The 15,210-nt window shown below is 37.9% G+C and overlaps 1 protein-coding gene across 2 annotated transcripts in view; it reads left to right on the top strand.

The window, feature by feature from the left end:
- Positions 1-15,210, top strand: part of COL2A1 (collagen type II alpha 1 chain) — a 47,452-nt gene that overhangs the window by 3,991 nt on the left and 28,251 nt on the right. For both annotated transcript variants that reach the window (XM_069970270.1, XM_069970269.1), the window contains 16 exons: positions 306-322; positions 639-671; positions 1,007-1,039; positions 1,125-1,178; positions 1,579-1,680; positions 5,254-5,331; positions 6,281-6,325; positions 6,407-6,460; positions 7,445-7,498; positions 7,771-7,824; positions 8,755-8,808; positions 8,951-9,004; positions 9,315-9,359; positions 9,902-9,955; positions 13,377-13,421; positions 13,821-13,874. In XM_069970270.1, the coding sequence (XP_069826371.1) occupies positions 306-322; positions 639-671; positions 1,007-1,039; positions 1,125-1,178; positions 1,579-1,680; positions 5,254-5,331; positions 6,281-6,325; positions 6,407-6,460; positions 7,445-7,498; positions 7,771-7,824; positions 8,755-8,808; positions 8,951-9,004; positions 9,315-9,359; positions 9,902-9,955; positions 13,377-13,421; positions 13,821-13,874 (830 nt within the window). The remainder of the gene's footprint in view (positions 1-305; positions 323-638; positions 672-1,006; positions 1,040-1,124; positions 1,179-1,578; positions 1,681-5,253; positions 5,332-6,280; positions 6,326-6,406; positions 6,461-7,444; positions 7,499-7,770; positions 7,825-8,754; positions 8,809-8,950; positions 9,005-9,314; positions 9,360-9,901; positions 9,956-13,376; positions 13,422-13,820; positions 13,875-15,210) is intronic.

The raw sequence follows: 15,210 nt of genomic DNA, 5'->3' as shown, positions 1-15,210 counted from the left end.
CTAAACAAGAGCCCTTCTCCTAGACATGTAGCTGTCTTGTACTGAGTTTAAGGGTAGTGGTAATGTGCAGTAACATATCCTGTGAGCGAATGAGAACTCTGTCTCAAGTAGAGGAAGTTCTATGTCATGTGATTTAACACATAACTTCTTCGCGAGAAGAAGGCCTTCAATGTGTCTTATGTTTGCCTGTCTTATGTTTATTCATAGTCTGTTTTGTGTATTTTATGTTTTTTTTATGTCACAAAATATTGACTGAATTTCTGTCAGCTAACTTTTATCATTTTTTACTCTTCTCCAATAAATAGGGCAAAGTGGAATAAAGGTAATTTGTTGTCATAATTTCCTATTAGAATAGCTTTATACAATAAAATACTATAGCAAAAGGCCCTATTGTGTGTGTATATATATATATATATATATATATATATATATATATATATATATCAAGTAATATACATATCTTGTGCTACCATATGTCACTTGTATAGTAATAAATACATTCATATATGTCCCTAATCCTAGACGTGCTGAATAAAAAAAAAAAATCTTTCATTCACACTATGGTGCTACAGTATAGAATACTAGAGAGCCATCTAGTGACATTGACGTATTTTGACTTTTCCGTTTTATTTTTCTAGGGTCAAAAAGGTGAACCTGGTGATATTAAAGATGTAAGTATATGATTTTTAGTTTTTAGATATAAGTAATACTATCTATCTGTCTGTCTATCTATCCATCCATCCATTCATGCATCTCTTAACTATTTCATATCTATCATTTATCTATCTATCTATCTGTTATCTATCTATCTATCTATCTCCTATCTATCTATCTATCTATCTATCATCTATCTGTTATCTAGCTATCTACTTCCTATCTATTTGGCATATCTCAAAGTTTGAGATATGCCAAATAAGATAATCAGATGTGCTATATTTTTATACTGTGTATAATAATTTTACATTGTATTATCTTCTTTTTTTTTTTTTTTTTTTTAATAACACAGGTATTAGGACCAAGAGGGCCTCCAGGACCACAGGTATAGCAAACCTAAAAAAAAATAATTGATATTTAAAATCTATCTTGATAAGAATGATATTAATATATTGATTGGCTTTTATCAGGGACCTGCTGGTGAACAAGGACCAAGAGGTGATCGCGGAGATAAAGGTGAAAAAGTAAGTTGAAAATATGTGACAAAATGAACTTGCAGTGAACGATTAGAGTATAATATGATTTGGAGTAATGGAAGGCAGTAAAAACCAATGCAAACACCCAGAAACCAGCGAACACTTAAATATAGTCAAGCCAGTGCTGATCTAGGTAATCAATAAAAGCATATGTCTAACTTTTTGTTATTGTTGGGGGCCCCATCCTCATGAATGCCCCCACTATATCCATTTAATGAGTTGGAAATAGTGTTTCTGCCTTATGTAATTTGAAAGTGTCCATTGTATGAATCAAGGAGATAATGTGTCCACCTTGTATGTCTAGAGACTATCCTGTATGCTTGGAAATCAATGTGTTCATATTATGTAGATGGAGAAGTAATGTACCGGTCTTGTGTCTTTATTTTAGGGTGCACCCGGACCCCGTGGAAGAGATGGAGAACCCGGTACTCCTGGAAACCCAGGACCCCCTGGCCCACCTGGACCTCCCGGACCCCCTGGCCTTGGCGGAGTAAGTAGGCTTAGCACTGACACCCAACCTTTGTCACCAGTCTGTAGAGTTCACATCCCAGGCTCACATCCGCACAGCACATTTGCTCTACATCTCTAAATGGAGCTGACAGCATTGAAAGGCTTCACTGTTACCAAGTACCTCATACACAGTCACTCTTTGTAATCCTTCAGTTTGTTTGCATTCCTCTGACACAAAATATCTTCTCTGCCCAGAATGTGTTTTTTCCTATTTTGCTGGACACCGTACAAGTAGATGACTGTCCTACATCAGAGACATGCAAAGGAGATGCCCTCACTATCTCAGGGCTAGAACCTGAACTCATACAGCAATGCAAAGTATAAGCAACAATTTGGACTTTAAAAAAAATACTTTTTTGCAACATGAAAGGTTGCACTGGTATTTAAAAAAATAAATAAATAAATAATAATAATAGTGAATAAATCCATCTACAACGCAGCCCTGTCTGCAAGGAATGGTAATGGTGCCTGCCATACTTCAAGACAATGTAGCAGAATATCACATTGCAAGTAAGAAGTGACCCCAAAGACAAACTTAAACTTTACATTTAAATAGCAATAAATAATGAAACGTAAGTTTACAGTCAAATATCAATCCAAGTAAGTGGAGTATAAATGATAAAATAATTTAGATCTATAATCGCAAAAACAAGAGTGTTAGAGGCAGTTCACAAGCTGTTTTGTACCTTGTCAATTATACATTGTGAGAATATATACTACTCACACTCATGTGGTTTGTGAACACAATACAGACAAGCATCACATAACGTGGAATGTATCCACCAGGTCAACACTGATATTATAGTTATATTTACACTATACCATAGGATATATGAGTAAATAGTTAATAATGTATGAGTAATACTCATAGAAGACACATGTTTAAGCAGTCTTTCAAGTTGCTGAAAATCCTGATGTCTACAGCCAGTCTCTAGTCTGTGTATAATATGCTTGTGTGCTTCCTGTGCGACCCTAGCACAAGGAAATACACCAACCTACTGTACTATGGTGTTGTTATCCTAAGTGCTATGAAAAAGTAATGATATCCCCCAAGCAGACTGTCACATGGAATCATGGCATACAATGTTATGTATAGGGAAAGTGCTATTGGTCTCCACTTATACAGACTGGGCCATCTTTTATGTATGCTATCATATCATTTATGAGCAACATGCATGTTCCTAGTATTCTAACACCATAAATGAAATCATTGTATTACAGAATAGGTATAGGGGGAGATTTATCAAACTGGTGTAAAGTACAGTTGTCTTAGGGTCCATTTACACAGAAAAATTATCTGACAGATAGATTTAAAGCCAAAGCCAGAAACAGAATATAAACAGAGATCGGGTCATAAAGGAAAGCCTGAGATTTCTCCTATTTTCATATCCATTCCTGGCTTTGGCTTCAAATCTTTTGCATATAATCAGTCAGATAATCTTTCTGTGTAAATGGACCCTTAGTTGCCCCTAGCATCCAATCAGATTCCATCTTTCATTCCTTATAGATTCTTTGAAAATGAAAGGTGGAATCTGATTGGTTGCTAGGGGCAACTAAGACAATTTTACATTACACCAGTTTGATAAATCTCCCTCATAGTGTTAGTTACAATGAACTTTGCAGATTACTTTATATACACATTTGGTCCTGTAGCAGAGTTCCTGGGGACCAGTGCTGTATGGACAATCCTACATCCTTCATATAGCTCCCTCAGTGGACAAGTCATTTCTTATTCAGCACAGCTCATTTTGTTAAAGGGGTTATCCAGCGCTACAAAACATGGCCATTTTCCCCCCTCTCTTGTCTCCAGATTGGGTGGGGTTTGGGACTCAGTTCCTTTGAAGTAAATGGAGATTAATTGCAAACCACACCTGACCTGGAGAAAAGAGAGGGGGAAAAGTGGCCATGTATTTGTAGCGCTGGATAACCCCTTTAAGCTTGTTAATAGAGTATGCTATATGCATAAGCACAGAACAATAAGTTTAGCCAAACAGGGACAGTCCTTTAGGTTTAATTTACACATCCGCAAAAAGTGTCCATATTTGCGGATCCGCAATTGTTGGCAAAGCTAGATTACATTGCTTTTAATATGGCTATTCACAAGTCTGCATTGTTTGTCTCTGCATTTGCATTCCGCAAAATAAATTAGAACATGATGTAATGCGGATCAGAAATTGTGGAATAGGTCATTGTCTAGAATGTAGTGGTCCATGAATTGCGGGTCACTATGGAGGCACAAACTGCTGTCCAGAACTGCGGCTCAGCGATTGTGAACAGCATTGCGGACATCTTAATTAGGCCTTAGTTTACTGTGCAAATATTTGTTTCATAGATAATCCTTTCATGCGGACATGTTTTGGCAGTAGGCAATCCACTATTCTAAAGTAACCTTTAGGCTAGGTTCACACAATGTATAAATAGCGTCTGTTATTTGCCACTCAACTCAAAGGGTGTTGTTTTGAGGATTAAAACAACAGCCGTTGTTTGAATAAGAATTACATTCAAGTCTATGGAGAATGGCCGGAAAAAATTTACATGATCATCATTTCGACCACCGTAGCCAAACAACGACTGTTGTTCAGCACATTGTGTGAAACAATGGCCGTTGTTTGCATTGACTTCAATGCAAATCCTTGCAGTATGAAAAGAACAGCCATTGTTTTAAGTGAAAACCATAGTCGTTCTTTTCATAAAAAGTATGTTTTGTGAACACAGCCTTATAATGAACCAATATAGAGTTAAAAGTTTAGCAAATATTGTGTCCCTGTCATTTAAAAAAAACTTCTGTCACACAGGCATGTAATGATTAGCTGGGTATTCAGACAGCCTCAGTCATTAGTTAGAGCCAGAAGAAGTGTATGACAAAGCGCTTCTCTCCCAGTCTTGCTATTTTATGAAAATATACGTTATGTGAACATGGCCTAGTCCCAGTCTTCTATATATATATATATATATATATATATATATATATATATATATATATATACTTTGGATTAAACACATAATAAAACACGAAGCAGAGAATAAACACAAATTGTGAAAGAATTTGTTCCAAAGCTTTCCACTAGGTGGCAGTGTGCTGTCTGTGTAAATAGGATATAATGCAATACAAATGCTTTTAACAGTATGCAGCATTATATTTTATAAAATAATTTAGATCCTTTAGGTGTAAAGCACAGATTTAAGTTTTGTGAGAAACCATTTTCCATCAGTTTTGTGACTATCTCAGTATTAAAGGTTTAGTTGAATAACGTCCAACAAAAATTCTAACTTGTGGCAGAAAGTTTACAATCTCTTGGAAAATAAAGTAGTCATAAAAAAAACATACAAAATAACAGTGTAGTCTCCATAGTAAAGCAAACTACTTATTTCCATGGATGATAGTCGTTTTTCTTTACGCTCATTTATGTGCATGCCATGACCATAACATTATTTTAGGGAAAGTAGAGGTTACAGAAAGGCTCAAGCCCTTGTACTGTTGCCGAATCATAATGCATTTGTCTTGATACCTCAGAATGCAATGTAATACTGATAACAATGTTTGACTCCACAGAACTTTGCTGCTCAGATGACAGGAGGATTTGATGAGAAAGCTGGAGGTGCACAAATGGGCGTTATGCAAGGACCAATGGTAAGAAATAGCTTCATGTCTAGAATTTGCATTAACGCCTAGAGGGCAGTATTACCAAGACACCCTACTTACAGTAACTGAAGCAAAATTGGATCTGGCCTACTTGGACAATTAATCGTGAGGTTTACCAATCTAGAGTCACCTGATGTAAAATATTAGCGTTGTTGAGTATTACTACTAGTAAAACTAGATATGCCATGTTGTGGCAACTGAATGGATCTCAACTACGTTGCCAAAATTTCATCACTTACATGCTGCCTAAACAACTGACTGTCATTGGTACAGTACTTGGTGGTCTCTACCTGCCCAGCCAGCGTTGATTGATAGATTTCTCCCTATACCTAAACAGCAATCTACCCATCTATCGAAGCTGGCGGGGTGGGGAGAAACTTTGGGGGGCTGCCCCAATGAACAGTGGCAGCATGAAAGTGATGACAGGTTCCTGTAAGACTGCAATATTCTAGACCTGAATTAATGCTAACATGTATAGAGCCACCTAGTGGACAAATTTAGCAAATTTAAAGTCTAATATCTCCTATACGACCTTAATGTTGTATAGGAGACTGCAATGGATATAAAAATTTTCTATGCCTACATTGAATCCACACAAAGTTGTATACATAACATAGTAATTGTTTAGACTTGGGCTTGGACTGGAAGTCTTAAACGTGCAGACTACAGCTACTGCTTTATAGAATTCCTCCAGGAAACGTCTGCTCTCCAGCCCCTCTTGGCAGGCAGTAAATGAAATCTAGAGCTGGTAAACATGGCTGCCTTCCAGCTCAAAGCCTCTAAGAAGCCGCTTTAAATAAATATGGATGTGTTACTTAGCACAAACAAGAAGCATACAGTCCCATACTATCTGGCTGCACAGAAGCCCATTGATTGCCTTTACAGTGATGTTTTACTATATCATTTATATTTTACTCATGGGTTATTTGTGTTGTAGGGCCCTATGGGACCCCGAGGACCTCCTGGACCATCTGGCTCTCCTGTAAGTATCTGCTTATGTGTATTACATTCATTGAAGTCTCATTAACTTCTTCTTATTGACCCTAATTGGTTTTAATTTAAGGGACCTCAAGGTTTCCAAGGAAATCCCGGTGAACCTGGCGAATCTGGTGCTGCTGTAAGTAATGCGGTTATTTCAGTCTTGTTATATATCTACCTTATCTTGTTACTAGCCAATAGTTGTTCTTTGTAGGAATCCCTCCATCACTTTACAGTCAGACCCTGGAAGTTATTATGTGGTTATAATGATGTTATGTCTATGGTTCTAGAAGTGAAATGGTGCATTCCCAGAAGACTGGAGCCATGTTTGTATCTCTTATAGATCTGTGATTATAGTAGATGTCCCGAAACTTCATGTCACATTTAAATTGCCAGTAGAGAATAGATTCGCCCATACACAGACAGCTTAGTTATGTAAAGGAATGTCTGTGTCTATAATATAAAAAGTGTAGGCGTACAGATAAAAGCAAACAATGGTTTACTAATGAACTGCTTTGGTCTTTATGTGTATCCTCAGGAGGAAGTAGGTTGTCTCAGACTTTTAAAGAGGTTGATCAGGATTAAAAAAACATGGCTGATTTCTTAAAACAGCGCCACACCTTCCCACAGGTTATGTGTGGTATTGCAACTCAGCCCCATTTAATTCAATGGAGCTCAGCTACAGTACCACAGATCATGGGCAGGAGTAATCCTGTATTTCGGATGAAGACTTCATACTTTGTACCCTTTGAAGTAATTCTATTATATTTAAAAAAAATAGCCAGAATTACAGCAAGGCATAATCTAAGTCGGGGCAGAGGTTGAGTTTGCTTCCCCGGCTCTATATCTAAATACCCTGGCCGAGGCAAAATAGCCCTGGCACATGTCCTGTAGATGGACAAATGGCAATAAAGAAACAACTTCCACATCTCCATCCACTATCCTTAAGTGAGTGTAAACCCCCTTATTTCTGGATAAGCGACAGATGTAAGCTATAGCAATACCCTTAATATGAAATGAAATGTGAGCCAGTAGCTATCCTCTGATGGGGCATGATCTTTATTAAGTTTATTTTAGATTTGTTTCAGACTATCATTGATTGTAACTCTGCTTTGTTTTCTAGGGCCCTATGGGTCCCCGTGGTCCTCCTGGCCCCGCTGGAAAGCCTGGTGATGATGTAAGAATCAGATTTATGCATTTAATATATACTGGAAAAGAAAACTTATTGTCCAAAATTTCAGAAATGTAATTGTTAATAAAAGAAAAAACATAGCACAATAATTAGTCACATAATTCTCCCAAATAACATAATTCTGTTGCTAAACCTCCTTAGATATACCTGCTATAGAGTAATACATAATATATATTGGTAATAGACATTAGCATTGATTGGGTCACAATTGAGTGAACTATTGTCTCCAGTCTTTAACTAAATTGATGTTTTATTAGGGTGAAGCTGGAAAGCCTGGTAAAGCTGGTGAACGTGGACCCCCAGGACCACAGGTAAGAGCTTTTGGCCATCAATCCCCCTTATATTACACACTTTTACACAGAAACATGTACAGATAATTATTGGACTGACAAAGTCATTGACCTATTCCCAGTAGTTGTCACCACCACTTAGCAGTATATATGGTAGATACAAGCCCCACTCCTGTAGGTAGATACCTACAACTTTATGTATTATATTAGTCCAGCACATAATCCAGACACTAAGGTCTTTGGAGTTACAAGTGGAACATTGGTTTCATAAATCACTGCTGCTGAGGAAGATTTGTGACCTGCACCTCAAACTTTATCGGAATACATCATGATGCATGGAAACTACAATAAATCTTTACACCCTAATAACGGAGTTATCACTTCTGGGATGTTGATACGGTTAATGGATGACACATTGTTCTACTGGATGAACAATACAGCATGAAAAATAACTCCTACAACTATTGGAATATAGTAGTTTCTAACAATGGAAACCATCACGCATCACTGGAACTCTGGAACCCGAGAAGATCAGGTCCACATGTCGCAGCTCTGCCATTGGGAGTTGACAAGGCATTCTACTGGAACATTCATACAATGGTGGATGTCACGTCTTGTTGGTTAAACAGTGACGGTATTTATGGGACACATCATGACCTACTTGTGAGACACTGAATGAAGGACGCCATATCTTGCTGATGGAGTAACACATGTGCATATGATGTCCTACTTATGAAATACTGAAGTTACAGCTGGAGTATATCATACTGCACAGGGGTGAGAACATCATTACAGTGCTCCAAGACCTACAAGACAAGTACTAGACACAAAGGGAAGAATGAATGCCTTATTCACAGTACATTATTCTATACAAACACATTACCTTTAGCTTATTGTCTCATTTGACCCTATACTTTGAACATTGTTCTAACCATAATCTTATTTTTTTAGGGTGCTCGTGGATTCCCCGGTACCCCAGGACTTCCAGGAGTAAAAGGACACAGAGTATGTATCTGACAATAAAATCATTGTTTATCATTATAAAATGTATAATCCACCATAACATATAGAATTCCATTAGTTGTAAGAATAGATACTGTCCAGTTTGTGTCTATTTTATAGTAATATGTGACTTTTTCTTCTATAGGGTTACCCTGGTTTGGATGGCGCAAAGGGAGAGGCTGGTGCTGCTGGTGCCAAGGTAAGGTCCTGTTTATGAAGGAATTTTAGTTTCTACTTTTATTTGCACTATTTTACATAGACTGTGACTGCCACAGTCTATGTAAAAATCACAGTCTAGTATAATGTAAGATGCTCACTATAAAACATATGTCATTTGTGATATATTTTGCACATGTTAAGCTTAATGCATGAATAGAAAAAGATCAATATGTACAAAATACTTATTGACAATACACATCTTCTATAGCCCATGCCTGCTTTGGTTCTCAGTATGTTTAATAGGTGACTGGCATTTACTGACTCTGACCTTTTGCTCATTTATTCCATAGGGTGAAGGTGGTGCTCCCGGTGAAGCTGGTGCTCCTGGCCCAATGGTAAGTATCTTCTTTTAGCAGAGAGTTAGTTGTAGTTACCTGTGTTCCCTTTGCATCAGTATTCAGTGCAGGTTAGAAAATATGGCATTACATGATATTCAAATGGTTAAGACCATGGCCATATAATTCTCTTAATACACTATAACCTTTATATTGCTGCCATGGTTGTAAAACTACAGTATATGTATAAATGCAGGAACATATAGTTGTTCCCCAGTCATCTTATGCCCCACGGGAATAACAAGATTGGAAATAATAAACTGTTGTGTCCAAATTCTGTTTCCTCTAATGGTTGGTAGAAAATGCTGCCAGCAATTTCAAGACAATCAGAGGTAATGCTCTGATATGCCAGCAAACCACCACCGCCCCCAATCATATTAGCTAGACCTTATGACATTTGAAAGAACTCGTTGGTTGCTAACAAAATAGCACATATGGTCATGTAGGCTTGTAACAATAGCAAACTTTGCTATTTTCTGTAATCATAAATATCCACATTTCCCATTGGCACATTGATTGACTCATATCTTCATTTCTTTTAGGGTCCACGTGGTCTGCCTGGTGAGAGAGGACGTCCTGGACCTTCTGGTGCTGCTGTACGTGTTAAATCTAGAAAATATTATACATTTATGTTTCATTGCATGTTGAGTGCAAAAATTAACTCGCAGGTATCAGGAATTCATATAGCCATCATCACACATTAAGGATTACATTAAGGAGTAGGGATGACTGAATCTCCAAAGATTCATTTCAAGTCTGAAGAGTCCTGACTGGTCTGTGACTGCAGATGAAAAATATGTTCAGGAACAGGGACGCTTGTCAAATGCAGGTGTCCCTGCTCCTCTACAGTACACTCAGCGACTGGGTTGGGTGCAGAAAACCCGGCCCAGCAAATATAATGAGTGGAAGCTGTAATACCCTTGTACAGGAGCAGGGATGAAACAAATCAAAGAATTTTAAACCTAACAAATCTGAGTTTTAAACTGAATTCTGGACTGAATACAATTCATGCTAGATCAATTTTCTCATCTCCATTAGGGACATTTGGCATCTACACATGCAGAATTGACTTCTTAGGTGCCCTTTTGCCTTTACCAAGGCACTAAGATCTTCTTTAAACCTACTGTATGTAGCCAGACACATAAGCAGCTGTAATTGGAAGAAGACTGCCCCAAGTATGTTTCCATGATCTCTTCTTAGATTACATGTGTTGGTTTCTTTTGATGTCATGTTTGTCTGCAGAACATGACATGACAAGGATTACCGAGATAAGACATTAAGGATTAAATTAAGTACACCCATTGTCGACACCATAAGAGTTGGCTTCCTATTTGCCTCCTTGCCTTAACCAAGACACCAAGATTTTCTTTAGTCCCATGCACCCAGACACCTCAGCAGCTGTAAATGTAGGTAGAGTGTCTCAAGTGCTTGAATCTTTGAAGTCACATCTGTCCGAGAAACCTGACATGACTTGCATAGTGAAAACAATTACGAGAGAGAATAAGGATTATGTTTTCATGTAGTCTACTGCTTACATGTACTGACTGGCAGCACATCAGTCACTGGAGAAAATAGATTGAAAAATTCAATGTAAACTTCCGAGGTTAATGTCGTATTGATACAAATCATTGTATAAGCTTAAGTTAACTCACTGGAAAACAGAACTTCTGTGATGAGGCATATCTAAGTACATATATGAAAGCAGATATAGGAAATAGAAGTGATCAGTGTTTCTCCTTAATACCCTGGAGTAATAGCAGACCATGGCTGCATATCTATGGATGGGCTCTGTTTAGGCTTGTCTCCAACATTCCTCCTCCATAGCTTTCCTTGGCTCACAGCTGCCCTATAATAAGCCCTGAGAATTAACATGAAATTTCATAGTCCCCAAGCTTTGTCTAGACTTTCTTTCTTACTTACAGGAGGTTGAAAAACATTTAGAACAAAACCACAAAGTTGTATCAGGCCTGATTAAATCTGATCATTGGAATCTGATGAAAAGAGCAGAGGCCTTGTTAAAGCAAGAATCCCAGCATTCTTAATACTTGAAAACACTCCGATGGGAAAATTCTTTTGTAATGACCCAATCATTCAAGCTGTGTTCACACATTGCGGTTGTGTTGCGATTACAATGTGGTTTTTGCTGCAGGAAACTGTGGCAAAAAATGTGACACTACCACAACTCAACCACAATGTGAGGTTACAGTCCCAGGGAAAGGCAAACTATTATGATAAAGCATCTGCATGGCTAGTACCAGATTACATGTAAGAAGACAAATCCCATAGATTTGCCTGGACAATAGTATATAATGCAGTAATAATGGTAATAGCAAACTTGGTTACCTTCATTTACTGCCCATCTAATCAGGGGCGGATTAACTTTATCATAGGCCCCGGGCTGTTCACCAAGCCTGGGCCCCCCCTCCCCACTGTAACTATGGCGGCACTAGCCTGGCGTTCATAGTACAGGACAGATAATGTCATGATGTCCTGATTTGTGCAAAATTGCTATTAAAAAAAATGTGATTTTTTTGTAAATCATGGCGGAAGTGTAGCCAGGAGACAGTAAACCACTGAAAGTATAAGTCTTTTTGGGGGGTCATGGGCCCCCCAGGAGCTCAGGGCCCCGGGCTGCCGTCCGGAACACCCCTATTATAATCCACTACTGCATCTAATACATAAAAGATAAAATACAGAGTGCCAGGAGAGTATAACCTTGGTTTAGTTGAGTAAGGGTATGCTTCCATGTCACCTTCAATCACATAGTTCCAAGCTTGAACCTTGGATGTGTTGCAGATGAGCAGTTGCAGTGCTGAGAATCCATATCAGGATTAAACTCGTTGTAATTCAATTGGCTAATCCTCTGTGCAAACTGTAAAAATAAGAAGAATATGGTGTTGCCAAAAAACCATATGGAAATTTTCCATTGCATGTCAATGGGGTTGTGGAAACACCATGCACATACATTATCAATCAATTGTAAAATTCACTTTGAAATCCATGTTAACTCCAATATGTTAACAGGCTTTACAGCGCCCAGTAGAACAATAAGGTTATAAAATTGGTTTCATTCCTACAGTGAATAAGTAAATGGAAAGCAGAATGTGCATGACTGGTATTTGGGAAACTTACAGAATGAGTAATTGTTTGACATCCCCCACAACCCTCAGGCTCCTGGGAGAAAAAAAAAGTAGAAAAAAAAGTGCCACTTCAAATGCTCCTGGCAGCTTGTAACCTAGAAAAGATATGATGTAAATAATAATACAGCATAGCCATAGCATGAAAATGAGACCTTCTTACAATACTTATAAGTAATAAAGAGAGAACTGCATAGAGGAAAAAGTAAAGTATTGTATTGGAAATGATAATTTTGTTAAGCTGTGAAGGTGTATCGCTATGGCAGCTATGTCCACAGTATATCTATCATGAACTACATGACCTTTACATTCTTTCCACTCCCCAGAATACCTCTGTAATGCAGGTGTCCAGGAAGGCATGCAATGTCACATTTCATCCACTGGGTGGCATTATAGAGGCGTTAGTTCTCACCAAATAATTTTACCTGCATAAAGGATGCAGTGCAAGATTGCTACCACCATGTGGCAGTATTGAGTGAGATCTAGATAGTAGTTAGCCTGATGAAATTATTCCAATAAAATACAGAATAAGTAATGTAATATGTTGTCCACCAGGTGTCACTGAACTATGAATAACAATCTAGTAGTCCAATGCCTTATGCTATCTGATATTACATGATTTATAGTGTTGGCGGTATGCCTCTTTAGACCACAGAATTTAAAGAATGTAGCTGTCTATATTAAATTATGGTATACAGGTGTAGGTAAGTTATATTATAAGAGCTAAACTACATAAACCAAATGTGTATGTGATTCCTAAGTGATCTGCCTTGCTTATATGATTTACTTTTAGAGTATAAATTTTACATCTTAATGACTATACACTAAAACATTGCAATCTATTATTGTTACTTACTATATCATGATATCTCCTTTTCAGGGTGCTCGTGGTAATGATGGTCTTCCCGGTCCCGCTGGTCCTCCTGTAAGTCATCCAATCAGTTTGCTCATTTTATCTACATTTTGTTTCCTATTGCTTTTTATATCTTTTTATTAAATGAAATGTTCAAAACTCCTTCTGAAATCTAATTCAGTACCAGTCGGAGTCACAATCATTTTCCTATTGTTGTATGCAATCCCTGAATAATCTTCAGCAATTTCAAATCCATCAGTCGCTAATTAAAATCAAACACATTTATTGTCCCATTATTTGGAGGTAAATTGCCCCCTGTAATTGTCTGTTTAGTTGCAATGTATACTGTTTATCTGCATTGTATACAGTGCTAGCAAAGCTTCCATTTCCTTTACAGCTGTCAAAATACTTTAAGCTAAACTGAGATTTTTTACTGCCTTTAAATTACTCACAGTCTCTTTTTGTTTACAGGGACCTGTTGGCCCAGCTGGAGCTCCTGGTTTCCCTGGTGCCCCTGGCTCTAAGGTATGTGTCAACTAACAGCAATTTGTCAGGAGGCCGAGTCAATCAGACATTAGACTTGTACTAAAACAGTCAAGTTCACGGGTCTGACAGGTAACTGAGTTTCCTGGAGGATCAGTGAACACCACTTAAGTAGCCAGGAATCAATGAAATTACCAACATATAAGGATAAATATGATACAGGAGGATATACGATATGAAGCATCACTGCAGTGCATCATATGACTGTGGTTATTTGATTCTAAAAGCTAAGTGTGCATAGAAAGTATCAAACATGGGTTTGAAAATGCTAAGGCCCCCTTGACACATCAGGAAAATGTGTCTGGATTTCTTATTAGGAAATCTTGTCTGATTTCCAGACACATAGGGTTACACTAGTCACAGACACCATTTAAAGTGTCACTGTCATTTAAATTTTTTGCAGAAATCAATAGTACAGGCGATTTTAAGAAACTTTTTAATTGGGTTTATTAGCTGAAAAATGCATTTTTATCATGAAAAAGCAGTTTAAAGCTTTCCATCCTGTCTTCATGGTTTTCTATGGAGAGGGGAGGGGTTAAGGGAGATGAGGCACCAAAACAGGCCAACAAAGAGTTAATTTACAGCTACATCACCAGGCTATCTCCTCTGAAGTCAGCACTGACCTCTATGACCTCTGAAGACGGCTTTCACACAGCTCCCACTGTGTAATCCTTTGTTTTCTGCTCTGTGCTGGCGACTAATCTCCCTCCTCCCCCCTCCACTCTCCATATGTTAGACAGGGCTCGACTGATATAAGAGTTGAGATTTCCTGATAATGAGCAGTGAATGAGAGAGAGGAGGGTGGGGGGACCTGGGGAAAGTCTTTTTGAATGCAGATAATGGCATATTTGCCTAATAAACTCAATTACAAAGTTTCTTAAAATCACCTGAAGGAGAGGGAAGGAAATAGGTAAAGAAATTATAGAACTTGTCCTATAGAACCTGTCCCACAGGAGTCTATGGGAACATAAGGAATTCTGGACGTTTTCATGATGCGCATCTGGAAAGCGTCTGGAATTCCGGATGCTACAATAAATTTTTTTTCTGATCAGGAAATCCTGAAGGCACTCCTGATGGTTTCCTAAGGGAAAATACTGATTATTGTCAGGAAATCCTGATGGTTTTCTGAAGCCTTTCTGAAGGCATCCTGACTATGATTTCCTGACAATAAAAACTGACATGAACGTGTGAAGAGGGTCTTACAATGTGCAATGATAGAATTTACAGAAATTGTATCATGAATGAGGTATACTATATGAATAGACACACCATAGCATATAGGGAATTATCTGTTCAGGACAGAAAATGCCACCAATAT

Source organism: Dendropsophus ebraccatus, chromosome 5 (genome assembly GCF_027789765.1).
Source record: "Dendropsophus ebraccatus isolate aDenEbr1 chromosome 5, aDenEbr1.pat, whole genome shotgun sequence".
Lineage (NCBI taxonomy): Eukaryota > Metazoa > Chordata > Amphibia > Anura > Hylidae > Dendropsophus > Dendropsophus ebraccatus.
The sequence above is the reverse complement of the archived record's forward strand: the minus strand, read 5'-3'. Positions and strand labels throughout refer to the sequence as shown.